At 44.4% G+C, this 23,107-nt stretch overlaps 1 protein-coding gene across 4 annotated transcripts in view; it reads left to right on the plus strand.

Annotated features, from left to right (window-relative positions):
- EEF2K (eukaryotic elongation factor 2 kinase) overlaps window positions 1-23,107 on the plus strand; it is a 72,106-nt gene that overhangs the window by 15,879 nt on the left and 33,120 nt on the right. For 2 of the 4 annotated variants that reach the window (XM_005224739.5, XM_005224740.5), the window contains exons 2-5: window positions 2,563-2,878; window positions 19,090-19,190; window positions 22,050-22,110; window positions 23,013-23,050. In XM_005224739.5, coding sequence (XP_005224796.1) covers window positions 2,639-2,878; window positions 19,090-19,190; window positions 22,050-22,110; window positions 23,013-23,050 — 440 coding nt within the window. In that variant the 5' untranslated portion in view covers window positions 2,563-2,638. Of the gene's footprint in view, window positions 1-2,490; window positions 2,879-19,089; window positions 19,191-22,049; window positions 22,111-23,012; window positions 23,051-23,107 lie in introns of those variants that run through there. The other 2 variants (NM_001192542.1, XM_010819305.3) reach the window with 2 other exon arrangements.

Here is a 23,107-nt window from a genome sequence, read left to right on the forward strand (position 1 = left end):
CCTCCAGTGGAAGTGTGGAGGCCTAACCACTGGACTGTCCTACTGCGTGTGACTTTTATTTGTATTTCCCTAATGACTAATGATGTTGAGCATCTTTTCATGTGTTTATTGGCCATGTGTATTTTCTTTAGAGAAATGTGTATTCAACTCTTTTGCCCATTTTTATTTGGGTTCTTTTTCTTTTTATTGTTAAGTAGTGTGAGTCCTGGTGCTTCCCAGGTGGCTCAGGGGTAAAGAATCTGTCTGCATTGCAGGAGACACGGGGTTTGATACCTGAGTCGGAAAGATCCCCTAGAGAAGGAAATGGCAACCTTCTCCAGTATTCTTGTCTGGAAAATTCCATGGGCAGAGGAGCCTGGCAGGCTACAGTCTGTGGAGTTGCAAAGGAGTTGGACACAACTTAGCGACTCAACAACAATAGTATGAGTCATAGTCGCATATCAGACATACGATTTCCAAAATTTTTTTCCAATATGTGAACTGTCCCTCCACTCTCTTGGTGCTGTCCACTGAAGCACAAACGTTTTTAATTTTGATGATGTCCAACATATCTATTCTTTTGTTGCTTGTAATTCTAGTATCCTAAGGCTTTGCCTAACTCAGCTTTGCAAAGATTTTCTCCTGTGTTTTCTTCCCAGAGTTTTGGCTCTTATATTTAAGCCTTTGATCCATTTTGAGTTAATCTGTATAAGGTAAGGAAGGAGTTCAGCTTCGTCCTTTTGCATGTGTATATTCACTTGCTCTGTCACCATTTGCTGAAAAGATTATTCTTGGGATGTCCCTGATGGTCCGGTCGTCAAGACTCTCTGCTTACAACGTATGGGATGTGGGTTCCACTGCTGATTGGGAAACTTAGATCCCACGTGCCACATGGTGTAGCAAAAATGAAAAAAGTCCTAATGGATAGATAATTCTTCCCCCATTGAATTATCTTAGCACCCCTTTCAAAAATCAGTTGGCTGTAAATGTTCATTTTTGGACTCTAAATTCTATCCCGTTGATCTCTGTGTCTGTCCTTTTGCCACTACTGTCTTAATTACTTTAGCTTTAGCTTTGAATTCAGAAAGTATGATTCTTGCAACTTTTACAAGATTCTTTTGGTTGTTCTGGGCCCCATGAATTTCCATATGAACTTTTAAGACCAGTCTGTTATTCAGTAAAGGCACTGGAATTTTGATAGTGATTGGGTTGAATTCGTAGATCAATTTGGGGAGTATTTCAAACTTAGCTATGTTAAATTTTCTGATCTATGAACACAGGGTGTCTTTACACTTACTTCAGTCTTTTCATTTCTCTGACGTGTTTTGTTTTTCACTGTTCAAGTCCTGTACTTATTTTGTTTGTCAGATTTTTTTGTTTAATTTTTTGGCTGAGTGCCTTCTGGAATCTTAGTTCCTTGACCAGGGATCAAAACAAACCATGCCTCCTGCCATGGAAGCATGGGGTCCTAACCACTGGACTGCCAAGGAATTCCCTAGCCAAGTTTTTTATTCTTTTTGATGCTATTATAGACGAAATTGTTTTCTTGATTTCACTTTTGAGTTTTCATTGCTAGTGCATAGAAATACTGTTGGTTTTTGTATCCTACAGTGTGGCTGAACTCTTTCTTGATAGTCTTTGGACGTCTTTGTATATCTATATTCCTTTTTCTTGGTAACAGTTACATAGTATTCCATGGTGTAGAAAAACTAGTTTATGTAACAGGCCTCCATTGATGGTCACTGTGGGCTCTTCCCTTTTTTTGCTGTTACTAATTATGCTGTGGAGAACACTTCTTCAGACCACTCATCCGTTCCAGGGACGTGTGCCGAGGGCCTGCTCTGTGCCAGGCACTATTTAAGGCACCAGGGCTACAGATGATAAAGAAGTAAATAAGAGGATTTCAGCTTGGGGAAATCTCTGTGAAGAAAATAGAATGGGGTGATGTAGTTGAGAGTACTGGATGTGCGTTTGAGAGGGGTTCTTTGAGTTGAATCAGAAAAGATGTCTCTGGAAAGGTGACTTTTGAACTGGGATCCAAATGATGAGAAAGACCCACATGGGGAGATTGGGAAGGTTTTCCAGGCACAGGGGACAGCAAGTACCCAGGCCCTGAGATGGGAATGGGTGCCCAGTACTCACAGAACACAAAGAAAAAGCCCACGGGCTGGGAGAGCCACCAAGGCCGGAGGGGAAGTGGACAGGGGCCAGCCCAACACAGGCCTTGTAGCCTTAAAAGGCATTTGGGTTTTGTTAAGAATGTGAAGAGAAGCTGCTGCAGGGTGTTAGGCAGAAAAATGGTTTGATGTAATTTATGTTCTGAAAAGCTCAGCCTTGTGACTTAAGAAGCATTTATTTTCTGTTTGAAGCTCTGAGCGCTTCAAAGTGGAATTACTGGGTGGAGGAGTGTGTGTACCTTTAAAACGCTCCTCGCTGCTGCCTGCCAAGTGTCTCCCCTGCTAGCTGTCGTTTTCTGTCTGAGGGTGACGGCTCCTTCTGTGCCAGTGGTATTTGGGATGAGGTGCCCAGCGACCTCTCAGCCCCTGGGCCCCAGCACCCCCCTTTCTCTGGCCTCTCTCGCAGGACCCTCAGCTCTGCATCTGCCCTGTAACTCTGGCTGTGCCGCCCGGCCCTCGGGTAAGACGGGCGCCCCAGGACCATGGCCGAGGAAGACCTCATCTTCCGCCTGGAAGGCGTGGATGGCCGCCCAGCCTCCCGGGCTGGTGATTCAGACACAGACAGCGACGATGATGAGGAGGGTTACTTCATCTGCTCCATCACCGATGACCCCGGGGCACACCAGAATGTCAACTTCAAGGTTAATAACTGCCACAGCAACCTAGCAAAAAGCGAGCGCTACGGCTCCAGCGGGTCCCCGGCTGGCTCCTTCCATTTCAAGGTGAGTGGTCCCTGGTGCCACCCTCTCCACCCCAGGTGAGCCCCAGCTCACCTGCCGTAAGGATTGGAGAGTTGGGGTCGCTGGCTGAGGTCGTTTCCAGACTCTTGCCAGTGCTCTAAATTCTAGATCTGAGGCAGTGTCTGTTAAGTGGGAAGATTTCAATACAAGTTTTTTGTTTGTTTCAATCGTTGAATCATTGTTTCAATACAAGTTTCATTCCTTTCCAGCAGTGTTTTCCAGTATCTGCACTGGGCCCATTAGTGTGGGTTGTGGGAACCTTGGCCAGTTTTTTAAGACCCAGAATAGAACAGAGTAGAAAATATTGGGAGAGGGAAGAGAGAGGGAAAAAAATATCAGCTCTGACAGTCGTGATAATATTTTAGGGACATGTATACATGCCTTTACACACACATGCGCAGTGACCAAATTGGTTGTTAACCAGGTTCTCATGACATAAGGGTTGTTAAGTATTTTTATTTCCTCCCTGTGTGTGTGTATGTGGGTCCAGAGATAGGGGGTTAAATGTAGTTTTTTATGTTGGTTGTGGTCAAAAGAGTCTCTGCTTAGGGTTGGACATCCTAAGCAGAGGATGGATTCGATCCATAGGTTGGATTGAGGAATAGGGTGCTTATTTTATTAGGAATTTGTGTTCATACCCTGGCAAAGCTGGTTATAGAGATAAAGGAGGAAGGCAAACATTATTGGACTTTTGTATAATAATGTTATACAAACATTATTGTATAACAATACAATTGTTATACAATTGTGGTGGTGAAAAAGTTAAAAATGCAATACTGTTATCCTTTTTTAATCCTCACAAACAATAAGTATCAGTTCGTACTGTGAGCAGAAGGCCGATTACCACTTTGGGATTTGAAATTGGAGTCGTTCTTCTCTAATTGCAGAATTAATCTGTTTTTAGAAAATTAATAATCTTAGTTCTCAGACAGTTGGATACTTTTTCCTTTCAGGCCAGAGTTCTAGCTTAAGTCTCTCAGGGGCAGGCAGCTCCAGAAATAGGCCTGTCGGTCCCCTCTGAGGTTGGGGGCCCCCTGAAGGGTCAGGTTGCGGCTTGCCCTGCCTTCCTGTCCTAAGGCAGCTTCTGAAACACACACTCCACCCACAGAGGGCTGCGTGGGAAGACAGGAGAGCAGCCTGGCCCCCGGTCTGTTTGCGTGAGTCAGGGAGGCGCATGGAAACCCTGATCCCTGCAGCTCCTGAACCATGTGCAAGGGAATCCAGGTGCCAGAGCGGCTTGTGAAGCAGAAACCAGCTCAAGGGGGAAAAAGAGGAAATCTGTTCTAACAGTCAAGAAGTATTTCTTGAGACCGAGGGGCAGAAGCGATATCTGGTCTCTGAGGACAGATCCAGGAGCCTGGAAGGCCACAGGACTGCCTCTCTGGCTCCTTCCTCCATCTCCTTGTCTATTTTTGATTCTTCTCTGCCCCTCAGTCTACATGGTGGGAAAATGGATCCCCAAGGGTCCCTTTATTTCAGACAGAGCCACATGCAAAGATGGATTTGACCCTCTTCCATTTCAGCTGCGGGAGGAGAAAACCTGTTTGGTCTGGCCTGAGTCAGGCGTCCGCTGTCTCTGGTCCAGTCACCTCTTGCCCAGGGCATGGGGTGGGGGTGGGGATCGCAGAACAGGGGGCTGCTTCCAGAGAAGCAGGATCCTGTTGGCCTCCTAGTGGGGCAGACCCCTCAGAAGGGCTGTATCCACAGCAGCTGCCCGTGGGCCCAAGAGCTGGAGGGTCTCAGACAGTGTGACCCCAAAACGCAGTCTGGTGAATCCTTTAAAGGAAACACAGGTGAGTGATCCAGCAAATCCAGACCTATTTGTCTATAGGTCTGGCTTAGGAATGGAGCTTCACGAGGGCAGGATCCTGTGGCCTGCTCATCACTCATCCCTAGTGCCATGCACATAGTAGGTGCTTTATTTGGAATTAGTGAAGAGATGGATGAGTGCTAAACTCACTTTACTGTGGGTGCTGTCTCATCAGAGGACAGATAGATGGTGTTTACATAAAACAGAAACCTCTGTGGGCCATTTGACAATCATTATTAAAGTAGAAGGTATTTATATGTCAGAGTTACAGTAAACGGAGACTGTTAGTTTCAGGTGGGGACAATTGTTTATTTGGTGGGACTGTCCCTTATATTGTAGGACTTTCAGCATGTCTCATCCCAGCTCACTAAATGTCAGATTCCCGCCTATTCGTTATGTTATATTCCTCCCTATTTATTATGATGACCCAGAATGTTCCCCAACGTACATTTGCTAAGGCCACATGAGAGGATACCACCCTCAGTTGAGAACAAGCAACGAAACATTTGTGCAAGTGTTGAGGTTTACATATTCAAAGATGTGTTTTGCAATATTGTTTGTAATAAAGAAAGAATGGAAACTGCTAAAATACTCCATTGAGAAGGGGCCTGTTTAATTATAGACTATGGTCCTGGCAGAATGCTTTATTTACATTAAAGCAAAGATGTTTCTATGTGAATTGACTTGAAACAGTGCCAAGATATGCACAAGATATATTTTTTGTGAGGTGAAACCAAAATCCATGAAAAGCTCTTGGGATATTGATGGTCCATAACAAGAACAAAATGTTAGCTATTTTTATTTTTATGTGCTGAGAAGTAAAAAAACAAGTTGAAATATATAATATGATTCCTATTGTATCAGAAAACATAGATACACATATATCAGTATTTTCTTAGCAAACACTTACGTTATAAACAAATTTAAAAATTACTAATGAGAAGAGGGAATTTGTATCCAACAGAATCAGTGGTGATTCTCTCTGGGGGAGAGAGTGATCTTGAGGGGGGACTGTGATTATTATAATACATTGCATATAAATATTTTGTATATATATCTTTTAAACAGATGCTACTTAAAATTTTTTTATTTATCTTTAGCTGCACTGGGTCTTCATTGCTACACACGGGCTTTCTCTAGTTACGATCAGCAGGAGCTACGCTGTAGTTGTGGAGCTCGGGCTTCTTGCGGTGGCTTCTCTCGTTGCACAGCACAGGCTCTAGGGCATGTGGGCTTCAGTAGTTGCGGCTGCTGGGCTCTAGAGCACAGGCTCAGTAGTTATGGTGCATGGACTTAGCTGCTCCACGGCATGTAGCATCTTTCCCGACCAAGAATCAAACCTGTTTCTTAACCACTGGACCACTGGAGAAGTCCCTACATTGTATACATTTTAAAACATTTGAAACTTATAAAACTACATGTATGTATCACTTGTGTACCCAAAAGGATGTTTTAGAAGAAGAAAAATAAAGAGAGCATCACAGCCAGGTAACCACTCCTCCCCCAAAGAAACATCAGTAATTGGCTGTCCTTAAAACTCATGGGCTTCCCCGATGGTTCAGCAGTAAAAAAATTTGCCCGCAATGCAGCAGACTCAGGTTTGATCCCTGGCTGGGTCAGGAAAATCCTCTGGAGGAGTAAATGGCAACCCACTCCAGTATTCTTGCCTGAAAAATCCCATGGACAAAGGAGCCTGGCGGGCTACTGTCCACAGGGTCACAAAGAGTTGGACACAACTGAGTGAGCACAAAACTCAGAGATTCTGCAAGTCAAAATCCTCACTGAGGGTGGGAGCTCATGACCTCCAGGGACCCTGCACCTTTCCCTGCTCCTGCAACAAGCACTGCTGTTCTCACCTCTGCCTGAAACCTCTTTCAGCTGACATATGGGTCTGTTAAAATGACCGGGCTCCTGGTCTGGCTCCCTTGACATCCTACCCTGGCTATCTCCTCCACATGCTCTGAGGCTCATAGCAGACCTTTCTGTACATCTGTCATTCTTGAATGTCGTTCTGTTTATGAGTCAGCCCCTGACCGCAAGGCGAGGGCCTGTGTCCTGTTGCACTTCCCATCCCTGTACTCAGCGGAAGGGCCATTTAAGGACAAGATGTAGCTCTTGGCTGCCCACTCTCCTAGGTGATAGAAGGCAGGCTCTATGGGGTTCTTGTTGCCAGTGGTGACTTCAGAGGGAGGCAGCAGCTCAGTTTTCCAAACCTCACTGTCCCTGGCACTCAACAAACCGAACGTGGTTTTTCATTTACTGTTGACATGGCAACTTGGGTTGTTGAATCAAAATGACCACCTGGCGTTCCTCCAAGGTGGCGCCGCCCTGGCAGGTACCAGGCGTGTATTGTGAACTGTTGAGTCTGTCGCTGTCAAGGCCAGGGAATGTGGCCTGAATCCCCCGGAGGGTAGTAGCAGACTCGCTCAGGGGGCCCTGCCTTGGGTAGAATATCCGACAGCCAACAAAAGGATGTTTATAGAGGATGTATCATAACATGGGAAAGTGCTTCCATTCTGGAGTTGATTTTAAAGAACAGGGTATAGAGCATGATTATAGCTCTGTAAATACACACACACACACACACACACACAGAGCAAAACCCTAAAAGAAAGTACATCAAGTCTCTGTGTACAATATTATAAAGTGCTTTTACATGGACATATTTTTTCTTCCAATTTTTGCTCGCAGTATGTATATATATGCTGTTTTCACATGCATAGATGTATGTTTATGTATGTATGCATATGGTAATATATGTGCTCTCACAGGTACTTGCATATAGACTTGTTTTTTTTTTTAATTTTATTTTTAAACTTTACAATATTGTATTAGTTTTGCCCAACATCGAAATGAATCCGCCACAGGTATACCCGTGCTCCCCATCCTGAACCCTCCTTCCTCCTCCCTCCCTAGACTTGTTTTTGTAATCTTGTTTTGTTGAATGTTTTTGTTTGTTATTCATAGTTCTCATTCAATTTTTTTTCCTAACTCTGAATGACCCTCTTTTACTAATCGGATTTACTCATATAAAATAAAACATTTGCTCTAAAATATATTCCAGATATTTTACCAATAATTCAAAATCATTTATATGTGACATTTTTGTTTGGAAGAGACTTGGGCTTTTTTCTAACTTCCCTTTAATTACTCTAATAAAGTTTGTAGAAGAGAAAAAAAAATAAATCAAGATGCCAACAGAGATTGTTTTTGGATGGGATTATTCCTTTTCTGCTTCTGTTTCACAATGTCTGCATTTTCTAGCATTAACATATGTAGCATATAGTATGTTTTCAGTTTTTTAATGAAGTGGAAATTTGTATTTAAAAGAATTGTTTTCCTGGTCTGAGAATATCTTGGAGATTATTCCTATCAAAACATAGAGATCACCCTTTTTTTTTTTTTAGTGAATTGAGTTGGATTCCATCACTTGATATACAGGGGTTTATTTAGCCAGTTCATCACTCAGTCATGTCCGACTCTTTGCAACCTCATGGACTGTAGCCTGCCAGACTCCTCTGTCCATGGAATTCTCCAAGCCTAAACACTTGAATGGGTAGCTGTTCCCTCTTCCAAGGGATCTTCCCAACCCAGGGATCAAACTCAGGTCTTCTGCATTGCAGTCTGGGCCACCAGGGAAGCCCTTCCTCTTGAGGGACACTTGGGTTGTTCCCCTTTTTTTCTATTACAGTGTTATAATAAATCTCCTATATGTATATCTGAGCAAACTTTGAAATATATATATTTTATAATATGTAAATAATATACCTACTCTGTAGAAAGAATTCAACTTGCACAAATGATAAACAGTGAAAAGCAATCCTCCCACCTCTCACCCTGTCTCCCTGGAGAATGTCCTTCCAGAAATGTTCTTGTGAATATAAGCCTATGTATATATGTGAATCTCTTCCTTGTCTTTTTCGCAGAAATGTTATTTCACCTGTTTTGCACTCCTGTGCCGTCTTCCCGTATTAGCACATACGAGCTGACATCAACTAGAACTTACATAACTGGTTCTGTGGGTCGGGCAGGCCTGCTTATGCGGTTACTCATATCAACTCATTGAATCTGTGCAGCAGTCCTCTTATTGATGTTTTGACATATAGTAAACCCGAGGTTCTGAGATCGTAATTGCTTGGCGCCCTTCATGAGTGCAGTATGCTTATGCAGTCTTGTTTATTTTATTTATTTTTTTTAATTTTTATTTTATTTTTTAACTTTACAATATTGTATTGGTTTTGCCATATATCAAAATGAATCTGCCACAGGTATACATGTGTGCCCCATCCCGAACCCTCCTCCCTCCTCCCTCCCCATACCATCCTTCTGGGTCTTGTTTATTTTGTTTTAGTTTTCTAATGGCTGAATATCTTGACATCATCTGCAAGCACTGTCATATATTTAGCCAGTCCCTCATGGGTCGGTGTGAAGGTCATTTCTAAGCGTTTGCTACCACAAACGGTGCTTCCATAAGCATCTCTTATTTGTGTCTCTTATGTGTGTGTGTGCCCTGGTGCCTACACAGGGTTCACCTGCAGGCTAAATCCCCAGAGGTGGGATGGCTGGAGAAAACGTTCGTGGGTTTCAACTTGGCTGAGCATTGGCCATTGCCCTTCAAAGAGGTTGCACTGGCATTGGTGCTCCCATGATACATGGGCACGCCTGCTTCCCACGCCCTTCTGATTAAACTGATACTTTGAACCCACCCAGGGTGGCTCTGGCAGCTTGGTCAAAGTACACTGATCACCCCAGAAGGAGGTAGATGAACGTCTGATGACTCACTGGGAAGAGAGGTGTCCCTGCTCACCTGAACCCTGGAAGGCCCTCGCCTGGCAGGTTTTGGCCACTGACCGCAGGAAGCTCTGTGCATACAAAGGGCTGGTGACCATTTTGGTGCTCCGCCCACTGCTCTGGGAATGCAGAATTGGAAGGGGAATCTTAGCTGTGTCCTGGGTCCACAAAGATTTGGACTTCCAGCAAAACAAGGGCCTGCTGGGTGGTGGAAGCAAAAAGAGATTGCTTCTGGCAATTGGTGACCTGGAGTCTGGAAAACGGGAAGAGGCTGAGGAGAGTCAAGCCTGGCTGGAGGGACTCCTCTTTTTGAAGCACATGACCTTTTATAGAAATATGCTAGATATTCATTAGTGGGGGTCCCCCTTCTTTAACTTTATTTTGTAGTTTTTTAGAAGTTTTACTGAAATATAGTTCACATACCATGCAATTTACCAATTTAAAATGTTCAATTCAAAAAAAATTAAATAAAATGTTCAATTCAGTAGCTTTTAGTATATTTATAAAATTATGCATCCACATCACCACAACCAATTTTAGCTCATTTTCATTACCCTAAAAGAAACCCCATACGTCTTATTCCACACAGACCCTAGTATCCACTAGTGTATTTTCAGTCTCCGTAGACTTGCCTCTTCGGACAGTTCATGTAAATAGAATTATGTGATATGTGGCCTTTTGTGTCTGGCTTCTTTCACTGAGCATAGTTTTATTGTTGTGTGTTTTTAAAAATCTGTTAATTAATTAATTTATTGGCTGTACTGCATGGCACGTGGGATCTTAGTTCCCAGACCAGGGATTGAACTCACACCCTCTGCTTTGGAAGCGTGGGATCTTCACCACTGGGCCACCAGGGAAGCTCCAGCACAGTGTTTTCAAGGCTCATCAATGTTGAAGTGTGTGTCAGTACTGCATTCCTTTTTATTGATGATAGATAGACCAGTTTTGTTTATCCATTTGTCAGCTGATGGACGTTTTGGTTGTTTCTCCCTTTTGGCTGTTACGAATAATGCTACACAGGTCTTTGTGTGGGCATGTTTTCATTTCTGTCAAGTAGGTACTTGGGAATGGAGTGGCTGGCATGTGATAACTCTGTTTGGTCCACCTTCTTGCAACTGGGGCCTGACAGGCTTGGATTTGAGTCCTGGGTTTGCCATTTCGAGGTTGCTGCAGGTCCGTGGATGAGTTACTTCCATCCTCTCTGAGCCTCTGGTACCTCATCAGTGGATCAGAAAACTAATTTACCCGCCTATCTGTCCTTGGCAAGGTTGTCATGAGGTGCCAGCCAGGATGCTGTCTGAGGAAAGATTTCCAGGAGAAGAGGGCATTTCGTAATCGTAGGGAGTGTTATGACTTTGTTGGTTATTGTTCCCACCCTTCTCATCCTGTCCTCTCTGAATCCCACTGGTCAGGGGAGATGAACTGAAGCTACTGTTTTCAACAAAGATTCCTTGAGGATTTTTAACTTTGTTTCTTTTATACTTATTTGTTTGGTTACTTATAAAAGTAATGTATGTTCCTTACAGAAAAAAATGGAAGTGCAGATACAGTTGCTATTAAGATCTTGGTGTGTATTTCAATATACAGACACAACTAAATAAACAGGGACATTTTCTTACAATAACAGGATTATGCCATGTATGCTTTCTAATAATAGTTTTTCCTCAGCAAACAAGAAATGATGCATATTTTTCCACATCAGTAGATGTGGATCTAGTCCATTATTTTTTTAGTGGCCTCATGGCAGCCCATTGTTTCTTTAAGCAATTTATTTTGTAGGACCCTGAGGAAGTTTCCAAGTCTTTGCTGTTATAGTCAATGCTGGGTTCCATGGAAATTGCACGAAACCTCTAAATGCATGTGGCCCAGAGCGGGGCAGCCACACAGCACAGAGGCCTCTTCCCATCACGGAGCGTGACTGTGCATCCCCACTTCTTCCTGCTTCTTTTATTTGCCCTTGGCTGTGGTTTAAGTTTTTTTTACTATTAGTCAGGAGAGGCAACTAAGGCTACAGAAGTGATGATGGGCAAAAAAACATTTTATAACATTCTTTTAATGCTCACTCTGATGACTCAGATGGTTAAGAATCTGCCTTACAGTGTAGGAGACCTGGGTTCGACCCCAGGTCAGGAAGATCCACTGGAGAAGGAAATGCCTACCCACTCCAGTATTCCTGCCTGGAGAATCCCATGGACAGAGGAGCCTGGTGGGCTACAGTCCATGGGGCCGCATATAGTTGGACATGGCTGATAGACTAACACTTAGTGAATGTAGCAGTTGTTTTAAGAACAAAGCTTCACACGGGGAGCTCTATTCAATATCCTGTTCTAAGTCACAATGGAAAAGAATGTGAAAAAGAATGTATGTGTGTATAACTGAATCCTTAACTGTACAGCGGAAATTAACACAAATTGTAAGTCAGCTTATCTACAATTTCATTTATACTTCAGTAAAATAAAATTTAAAAATAAAGATAGAGAAAAACCTATGTGAATACGGGTAAGGCAAAGATTTCTTGGATGACACAAAAAGCAAGGTCCATAGAGGAACAAATTGATGTAAGTTGGACTTCAAAATTTTAAACTTCTGCTCTTTGAAAAAAAACACTATTAAGAGAATGAGAGGGGTACTCTTTCTGCCCCCTTCTGATGCCTATGTCAGAAGCTTTCTCTATCTCCTTTATACTTTGATAAAACTTTATTACACACACACACAAAAAAAAGAGAGAATGAGAATACAAGCCATAGATGGAGAGAAAATATTTACTGGTCATATATCTGATAAAGGAACTTATGTTCAGAATATATAGAAAAACTCTCAAAACTCAATAATAAGAAAACAAATCATATTTGATTGGCCAAAAAGTTTGGGTTTTAACCTGAACAGTTTTTGGCCATTCCAACATATAAGTTTGAGTGAACAAAGGTTTTCCTTTTTCTTTGGTAATATCTGGGAGTAAAATAGGGTAAGAGTAACATTTTCATTAATTTTTTTAAAAAAAGGCCTTCCCTGGTGTTCCAGTGATTAAGAATCTGCCCACTAATGCAAGGGACATGAGTTCAATCCCAGGTCTGGGAGGATCCCACCTGTGGAGGAGCAACTAAGCATGTGAACCGCAACTGCCCAGCCCACATATAGGGCGCCTCAGCCACAACTCCCGAGCCTGGGTGCCGTAACAAGAGAAGCCACCGCCGTGAAAAGTCTGCACATCCACAGCTTGAGAATAGCCCCGGTCACCACAAGTAGAGAAAAACCTGAGCACAACGGCGAAGACCCAGCGCAGCCCAAAAACTTAAATAAATCTTTTTTAAAAAGCAACCCAGCAGCAATAGGGACTTCCCTGGTGGTCCAGGGGCTAAGACTCTGTGCTCCCAATGCAGGGGGCCTGGGTTAGATCCCTGGGCAGGGAACTAGATCCCACCTTCCCATCTAAGAGTTAGAATGCCACAACTTAAAGATTCGGAGTGCCACAACTAAGATCTGGCTCAGTCAGTAAATACTAAAAAAAACAAAAACAAAAAGCCTAGCAGCAGTAGCTGATAACATTGCTTGTACAAACACATTACCCACACAGCAGGAAGTTTTTTTATTATCGTTATATTTGTATTTATTTATTTTTACTTTGTACTCACAGGCTTTGAGGAACCAAAGTCATTTTGTTCTCTTTCCAGGATTATGTTTCCCTCTTTATGAAAACCCCTAGGCCTCTGTTTTATAGAAGAGTAATTAGTCCACTCAACTGAGTTTTAGGATCTTTGCAACTAGAGAATGTTAGAGCTGTCGGGACCTTGAGATCATCTAATCCAGTGATCTTGGTTTATTAACGTTGACTTACACCTGCGATGCCTGAAGACGTTCTCATGGTAAAAAAACGCAGACAACGTAGATGAAGCTGAATTCACCTCGTTCAACTTCTTATTCCTGTTCTGTTTCCAGAGACAACCATTGTTCAGCTCAGTGTAAATAATTTTTCAGACCTTTCAAATGTATTTTATTTTAAACATTTTATTAAAGTATTGTTCATTTACAATATTGTATTTCAGGTGTACAACATGTGAGTCAGTATTTTTGTAGATTATACTCCACTTAAAGTCATTATAAATATTGGCCATATTCCCTGTGCTGTACGATTTTCAGACCTTTTAAAATACATTTATATATAAATGTACGTTTTTATATATATCTACAGACACACACATCCTTAGAAATCTGATAGTATTTTATATATATATATTGTATATATATACACACACACAGTGGTGGTGGTTTATCGTGTCCAACTCTTGCTACCCCATGGACTGTAGCCTGCCAGGCTCCTCTGTCCATGGGATTCTCCAGGCAAGAATACTGCAGTGGGTTGCCATTTTCTTCTCCACAGCATCTTCCTGACCCAGGAATTGAACCCAGGTCTCCTGCATTGCAGGCAGATTCTTTACCAACTAAGCTATGAAGGAAGCCCTTATATTTATTTATTTTTATATACACACACACACACATACACACACTTATATATTTTATTGAAGTATAGTTGATTTACAATGTTGTGCTAACCAGTTCTGTACAGGAAAGTGACTATACATTTTTTTATATATATATTCTTCTCTGTTATGGTTTATCCCGGTAGATTGGCTATAATTCCCTGTGCTATACAGTAGGACCTTGTCGTTCATCCATTCTAAATGTAATAGTTTGCATCTGCCAACCCCAAAGTCCCATTCCATCCTTCTCCTCCCCTCCTCCCTCTACTGCTGCTGCTAAGTCGCATCAGTTGTGTCCGACTCTGTGCCGACCCCATAAACACCCATAGGCTCCCCTGTCCCTGGGATTCTCCAGGCAAGAACACTGGAGTGGGTTGCTATTTCCTTTTCCAATGCATGAAAGTGAAAAGTGAAAGGGAAGTCGCTCAGTCGTGTCCAACTCTTCGCGACCCCATGGACTGCAGCCTACCAGGCTCCTCCGTCCATGGGATTTTCCAGGCAAGAGTACTGGAGTGGGGTGCCATTGCCTTCTCTGCCTCCTCCCTCTAGGCACCCACAAGTCTGATCTCTGTCTGTGAGTCTAAGAAAGCTAGTGATTAGTGATTTCTTCCACCAGTAAATGGTGTCATACTGCTTGCTTTACTCGGCACTTTGTTTTTTTCCACCCAAACAATAGCTTTTAGAGATTGCCCCTATCAGTGCCATCATCTTTTTAACGCTGCGTAGGATTTTGCCAAGTGTGTGTGATCATCCCACTGTGGATGAGCAGGGTGTTTGCAGTGTTTGCCTGTTACATAGCGTTACGACCACCAGCCATCTTTGGGCGGCTCAGCTGGGCACACCTGGTAGGTGATCAGAATGGGTGGGCCAGAAGTCAGTGAAGAGGGTTCATTATTGTTGGCCAACCATCTAGCATAAGCAGATGGCCCTCAAAGGTGGTGATGCCTGCTTCCATTCACAGTGTCTGAGAGCACTCACTCCCCAGGCCACAGTTACCACCTGTTTTTCCTAACATGATGGGATTAAACAGGATTAGTGATTTCAGCTCAGCTGAGTTTGTTCACCTCTAAAGATCACTCCGGGCTCAGTGAGACACTATTTCTAGTGGGAACATATCTGTCCCCGGGGTGGGGACAGGAAAGAAATTGACCACTAGTAGTCAAAACATTCTTCCCTGTCTTTTGTAAATGAGGAAATGGAAGTTCCCCCAGTGGGTCAGCAGTGGGCTGGAACCAGAACTCAGGGAACTGAGTCTTAGTACAGGACTTTTTATATTGTGCTTTAAAAAAAAGTCAGTTACATTAAACATACCTGTTGCCAGTAAGGTGTGGCTTGATTCTTTTTTGGATTTTTTTTTTTAAAGGATAATTTTGACCTTGTGACATATCATGCCCTCCAATTCTTAAATACTTTTTTCTTTGACTTTTTTTGGTTCGTGTCACAGTACCCAGCCTGTTGATAATTTCTGTTGATAATCCTCATTGATTGAGGGGCCCTGTCTTAGGTGGCTTGCTGCTGCTGCTGCTAAGTCACTTCAGTCATGTCCGACTCTGTGTGACCCCATAGACGTCAGCCCACCAGGCTGTCCTGCCCCTGGGATTCTCCAGGCAAGAACACTGGAGAGCGTTGCCATTTCCTTCTCCAATGCACGAAAGTGAAAAAGTGAAAGTGAAGTCGCTCAGTCGTGTCCAACTCTTAGTGACCCCATGGACTGCAGCCTACCAGGCTCCTCCATCCATGGGATTTTCCAGGCAAGAGTACTGGAGTGGGGTGCCACTGCCTTCTCGGTTAGGTGGCTTAGGGCATGTCTTAGTCACCTGTTGAGAGAAGTACATTTGGAAAGTCATGTGTCTCAGGCAGAGGACAGGGCACCTGACGTGCCCAGAAGGGTGGCCTGCAGACTACACAGAACTCTGCAGGCTTCTTGGCAGCTGCAGGGATTAGAAGGCTGTTACTGCCATTCACAGCGGCTGAAATACAAGAGGGGACTGTGGCACATTTTTAAATTACAGAAATCCAGAAACTGCTTTCCTTGTAAACATGTCTGCTGCAGGGTTATGTATAATAGGGAAAAATCAGTGACAAGCTCAAAGTCTCACTGCGGAGAACCACAGGTGAATGAACAGTTAAGTCAATAATGATAAACCCATGCAGTGGATTACTATGCAGCTGTTACAGCTAACTTGTAAATTCATGATGTAATGTTTGTGTCAAAAAATTTGAGTGGTTTGTTCTCTGCTTCTTGGAGTGTAACCTAGGAGAATCTTTTCGGATGAGAACTCCAAACTTCTAATTTTTAAATGTGGTCTCGCAATTACATTCCAATGAAATATGTCCTACTGAGCTCTTGCACAAGCACACAGAGACATAGATAAGGGAATGTTCTCTTCAGCACTGTTTATACTAGAGATCATTAGAGAGAATCTGAATAGCCATCAACTGAGATCTGAGGAGTACCTTAAGGTCTCTTGCATTGCAGGCAAATTCTTTACCAGCTGAGCCACAAGGGAAGCCCTACCTTAAGGTACGTTTATACAGTTATATTATATCCTACAACCAAGGAAGGAAAATGAGGTCAGCCCAGCCTGTCTGCACATATGACATGGAAAGACTGGATCCAAGATCCTGTGCAAAGTGGAGAACACTTTGCACAGGAAGATGCAGAACACTCTCCTGAAAGGCTGTAAATTATAGCTGCAGTGTGATTCCAATTTTATTTAAAAATGCACGTAAGGGATCTGGAAAAGAACTAATTTCCAAAGCACTGATGATGTTAACAGTTGCTCTGAATGGATGGCCTGTGGCAAATTTGAATTTTGCTTGTCTTCTGCATTTCCCAAGAGTTTTCATTAAGTGTGAATTATTAAGCTTCCAAGTTTTAGACTTTGCAGAGATTAGAAAGCCACAGTAAGGGGGCCCTGGGCTATGCGTGTGTGTGTACTTGTATGTGTGAGTTTCTTTTTTTTTTTTTTAATGTTTATTTATTTGGCTGTGTTGGATCTTAACGTGGGATCATGTACTTCGTTGCTCTGAGGCATGTTGGATCTTAGTTCCCCTATCAGGGATCAAACCGTGTCCCCTGCATTGCAAGGCGGATTCTTAGCCACTGGACCCCCAGGAAAGTCCTCTGTGTGAGTTTCTTGATGAGCTCAGCCTCTCTATCTCCTGTCCTCTGAGCAGCTCCCAGGGGTGGAGCTTAGGTGGGGCCATGGCTGGGGAGCTGTCCTGTTTGAACCCAAGTCCGTGGAAGAGCTCCTAAGAGCTGGCCGGGGAGGCTGAGGGAGGCTGTTGTTGGAAGAGGAGGTCTAGAATCTGCCTGGCCCAGACAGTATCCAGCCCCTTCCTGTGGCTCAGACCTGTGGCCTGGAAGGGAGTTTTGGTCTCATGGATTCTGTAGAGGCTGTCAGGCAGAAGTTCAAGCTCTAGGAAAAGATGGAGAGGGGATAACTATCAGTTTGAGTGTCAGAGTGTTTGTTTGGAGGGGAAAGGTAAGGATTCCACCTTGGGATTATAAAAGCAGTAAAATGAGCTTTTTAAAACAAAAAGTGGGGCCATACGGTGATGCTTTTGATACTCAGTGAGTTCTCTCCATCACGTGCCTTGGTCATCTTTCCCAGTTAGTGCTCAAGAGGCCCAGTTCTCAACAGGGTTTGAATATTTGGGGGCACGTGTTTTGGGGCAGCACAACAGTGGCGGGCACTGAGGCACTGGATGGGTGGAGGGCAGGGATGCTAAGCCCTGGAACGGAAGAGCAGGTCTGCACAAGAAGTGGTCCTGAACCCCAGGACCTTGGAACGTCTTCTGGGAATCTGTTCGTAATTAACTGAGAATTTAGCCTTTTGTTAATGTAAAAGGCAATGTATATTTTGCATAGTTTGATATACTCTTGAGATTGAGAAGCTTATATGGTCTATAAATTTCCTTGGGGGCAGTAAAATGGGGTGTATTTATGATTTATAGAATATTTATAAAAAAGTGACATTGGACCCGGTAAGAGTCCAGAGTTCTCACCACAGGGCTATTTCACATTTTAAATGAATATAGTCAAAGTGTATTAACCAATCTCCACAGACAGACATTTGGGTTGAATTCAGTTTGGTACAATCACAATACCCCTCGTACACAAGTGTGCACACTTACGTTTGTATTTCTTTCTCTCTTTTTGTATTATCTGGGCCTTGCTGCAGCATATGCACTCTTCCTTGTGGTGCGTAGGCTTTCTCTAGTTGTGACACGCAGGCTTGGTTGCCCTCTGGCACGTAGAATCTTAGTTCCCCAACCGGTCCCTCGTGTTGGAAGGCAGATTTGTTCTTAACCACTGGGCCACCAGAGAAGTCCCTATGTTTGTTTTCCTATATGGTACATTCCTAGATACAGGATTGCTGGATCAAAATAAAGGAATATAGGGACTTCTCCTGGTGGCCCAGTGGTGAAGCATCTGTGTGCCAGTGCAGGGGACAGGGGTTCGATCCCTGGTCTGGGAAGAGCCCGCATGCTGCAGGGCAACTAAGCCTGAGCACCGTAAGTACTAAGCATGTGCTCTACAACAAGAAAACTCACTGCAATGAGAAGCCCACACACCACGACTAGAGAGTAGCCCCTGCTTGCAGCAACAGAGACCCAGCACAGCCAAAAGTAAAAATTAATTAATTAAAAAAATAAAGGAATACATTTTTTTCCCATTTTAGTACATTGCCAGGCCACCTTTAGAAAAGGTTTATACCCACTGACGGTATCTGAGAACTCATTTTCCCACATCCTGGTCAGACTCCTGGTTACCAGCTGTTAAAACGTCTTCCAATCTGAACAAAGGGGTGGGGAATAATATTTTCATTCTCAACTCTTTGGTAACAAGCAAAGCAGTATATGTTTTCTGTGCGTCTTACGTTTTCTTCAGTTTTATAGTTGAGGCAGGTCACTTCTGGCCGTGGGAAGGCTATGTCCCTGTGAGGTCTTTTGGGAACTGTGTTCCTACAAGGATAATAGGTGATTATAATTCTGACTGAATAATGCTGTCTGCCTCCCAAGAGGCTGGACACACTTGGGAAATCGCATGGCGGGAGGAATTGGCCTGCACTGTCCCAGAAGCCTAACTCTCCCCTTTGCGTCTGCAGGAAGCTTGGAAGCATGCAATCGAGAAAGCCAAGCACATGCCTGACCCCTGGGCTGAGTTCCACCTGGAAGACGTTGCCACGGAATGTGCCACACGCCACAGGTCAGGTCCTTGTCTGCAAGTGTTGTATGACCCCAGTTCTCTAGGGGTCCTTGGGGGTTGGGTCCTTTTTCTGCTTGTAATCAGTGAGGCTTAAGTACCCCTGGAGATCAAGGAAAAGGGAATATAATAATAATATCGGTCAATATTTGAGTATTTACGCATGTTTAGGCACCATGTGGGGCTTCCCTGGAGGCTCAGATGGTAAAGAACCCCCCTGCAATGCAGCAGACCTGAGTTCAATCCCTGGATTGGGAAGATCCTCTGGAGGAGGAAATGGCAACCCACTCTAGTATTCTTGCCTGGAGAATACCGTGGACAGAGGAGCCTGGTGGCCTACAGTCCGTGGGGTTGCAGAGTCGGGACATAACTGAGCAACTAACACACATACAGAGACAAGCACTGTGCATTATCTCATTTAATCCTCACAGTGTTCCTATAAGACAGTATTCAACAGGCTAGGGTAAGCTACGCTGCAGTAACAAATAGCCCAAATGCAAGTGACAGAAGCCAATTCACAGTGGCTTAAGCAAAGAGGAATGGTTGACTTATCTATGTGGACTTCAGGTATAGCTTATTCCAGGTGCTCCAAGGATGCTTTTGGCTTTCATACCAGATAGACTCTCTTGCATTAATGGTACTGATGGCCCCTGGGAGCCCCATGATTCATCTCACCAAATGGAAATGAATCTTACTCAGTTTTTAACATTTGAATCTCATTGGCCTGGCTTTGGCTATAGGACCACCACTAAACCAGTCATCGTGCCCAGAGCTTTGCTTTGATTAGCCAAGTCTTGATCACATACCACACACCAGAAAGTGCTGGGGGATCAGCTCCACCCAGTCCATATGTTCTGAGAATGGTGGATGGTGGTTCCCCAAAGGAAAATTGGGGTGCTGTTACCAGAAGAAAGAAGAGTGGATGCTGGGCAGGCAGAAACAGTGGAGCCTTCTCCACCTTTCTGCAACATAGTCCTGCTCGCACCTTGTGAGGCGATGGCTTAGAGCCTGGCGTGCACCCCTTCCCCATTTTGGAGGGTGACCTAGCAGGCTCTGGGGTCTGTTCCAGCAGCTGAGTATTGTGGGTGCCCCAGAAGGCCAGGATGGGAACTCTGTTTCTTCCTGCCTATAAGGGCAGTGTGGTGGCTGGTTGGTGACATGTGGCTTCCAGGCTGAGGACACCAGGCCAACAGGGAGGCCCTTGGGAAGCAGGACTCACATGCTGGGCTAGTTCTGTGAATCCCAGAGCTCCTGAGGAACAGGGACCAGGGGCCACACCAAACTGTTGATTTCCTAACTAAACTTGCTGATTTCAACTGCTCTGACTACCAGCAGAGGGAGGTCAGACATTGATGCCCAGAATGACCAGAGATTTCTAGATTGGAGGCTTCCTCCTCCACTCCTGGTCTTTAGAGAGCTCTGCTGCAAGCTGGCTCTTTATTGAGACAGATTTCCTATTCACGTGAGTTGTCCCCAGACTGGTTAAGCGCAAAGGTCACATTGAAACTGATCTGGGTTTGAATCTTGGCTCTCAGGAAGGTTATTTCACCTTTCTGAACCTCAGTTCTTCCATCTGGACAGTGGACACAGTATTTGTATGGATCTCACTGGGCTGAGTGGTGGTTCTTGAGGAATTCCGTGTAAGCACTCAGCATACAGTGAATGCTCAGTGAACTTAGAGCGCCTCTGTCCTCTATGAGGTCAGTGGTTGTGAAGGACAGCTAAGATCCTTCCCGTGTTGCATGTCTCCACCCTCCCCCACCTTCTGGGTGCCTCTCAGCTTTCAGTCTACTTGGAAGTGAGGGAAGACTGTTTCATTTACCTTGGCACCTACATGGTAATAAAATTAATAATAATGATGGCCATTATTTTTTGATGACAATACTTGCCATGAGCTTGTTGCCAGCAGGTGTTCGGCTCTGACAAGCCTTCCTCCCCCAACCCACCCCACCAGGCCTGGGGCAGCTTACCTGCCAAGCCTCTGCTTGTTTCTCCTGGTAGAGGCTTCAGGCTCTGAAGAGGCTGTTCTCAGGCGCTGGGAGGTTTTGGAGTCTGTCCCCACCGAGGGTGGACCAGGGAGGCATCTGCTAAAACTGAGAACACTTCAGCCCTGGGGAAGGTTTTAGATTTTCGGGATTTACTGAGCTGAAGAGCTTTCCACCAGACAAACCTGTTAAGGCCCAGCCAGGCCTAGGGGCAGATTTGCTCTGGGAAAGAGGATCCCTGGGAAAGAGAGAGATGGAAATGTTCTGGAACCCTCTCCATGCCTCTCTGTCTTGGGTGTGTAGCCAGCAGCCCCTTTCCTGGCTGGACTCAGAGGTAGGACCCTCCACCACTGCTGTCTGTACTGGGACAGGCTTCAGGAGACTGGCCTAGCAACCTGGGCTGGGCCTCATACTGGCAAGACAGAGGGTGCTGCTGCCTTCCTTCCTGGGACACATTATCTAGACCAGTTATAATAAAGAAATTTATTTATTCAGTTGTTCATCCAGCATGCATTTATTAAGCAACCCCAGTACCAGGCCCTACAGTACACAGCACAGACATGGCTTGTCTTTGTGGAGTTACAGTCCAGTGGGGAACCATAGCCTACCCACAGCACAGCAGTGGCATGGGGGTGGGTGGGGGACATGGTGAAGGAACAGCTGCCTTTGAAGAAAGGGAAGGCCAGTGTGGTGGGAGCCTGGGAAGGAGGGAGCGTGTCCACAGACCGAACCCAGGAGGTCAGCTGGGCCTGTAGGTAGAGAGTGGACTTGATCCTGAGAGCAGCAGGAAGCCCAGAAAAGTCTTCTGCTTTTAGCCAGTGAGTGACAGGATCAGGTGATGGACACTGCGCCCTGGGGTGGGTTCTGGTCTCTGCAGGTACAACGCTGTTACCGGCGAGTGGGTGGAGGATGAAGTCCTAATCAAAATGGCATCCCAGGTGAGCAGAGCCTCGAGCCCAGTGCGGTCCTGGCCGACCAGCTGCAGTGCCCGCTCCCTCTCCTCCACGTCCTCTTTCTTTTTTTTAAGCTTTAGGGAATTCTCTGATGTGTATTTATTTTATCTTTTATAACAGCCTTATTGAATATAATTCACACACCATACCACATACCTATTTAAAGTGTACAGCTCAGTGGTTTTTAGTACAGTCAAGAGTTGTGCAACCATCACCCCGATCAGTCCCGGAACATGTTCACCATCTCTAGAAGAAACCTCATACATACCCATTAGCAGTCAGGCTCCAATTCCCTCCTCTTCCCCAGCCCTGGGCAACCACTAATTTAACTTCTGTCTCTGTTTATTTACCTATTCTGGACATTTCATATATTGATCACATGTATTAAAAGATTCTTCTTGACACTCTTGTTGAAAATCAGTGAAGTGTGAACCTGTTTATCGGTTTTCAAAAATTGCAAGTCACCACTTAATACTGTTCATCTAACAAGATGAACTCAGTGGGTTGCAAAAAAAAAAAAAAAGAATCAACTAGAAAATAGAGCAGTTCCTGCATAGGAAGCAGCAGGGTTGACTTGTGAAGCATTTTATAGTGTGTTGCACGCTCAGAAAAGTGTATGGCTTGGTGAGTTTCACCAAGTAAACACATGTGTAACCAGTACCCAGATCAAGACACTGAAAATCACCGGCACCCCCCCCAGAAGACCTGCTCAGCCCCAGTTACTACTCCTTTATTCCCAAGGGTAGGCACTGCCCTGAATTCTATCACCGGAGATTGGTTTCCCTATTTTTGTACTCCGTATAAATGGAGCTCCATACACACGCAGTGCATGCATAGCTCACCGTTTTGTCCATGAGCTTTGTACATATCTGTGTCGTGTCTTTCAGCCCTTCGGCCGGGGAGCAATGAGGGAGTGCTTCAGAACGTAAGTGACTCAGCCTGCCTCTGGGGATCCTGCCCCGATGCCCTCAGGCTCCTGAGG

This window comes from Bos taurus, chromosome 25 (assembly GCF_002263795.3).
Source record: "Bos taurus isolate L1 Dominette 01449 registration number 42190680 breed Hereford chromosome 25, ARS-UCD2.0, whole genome shotgun sequence".
NCBI lineage: Eukaryota > Metazoa > Chordata > Mammalia > Artiodactyla > Bovidae > Bos > Bos taurus.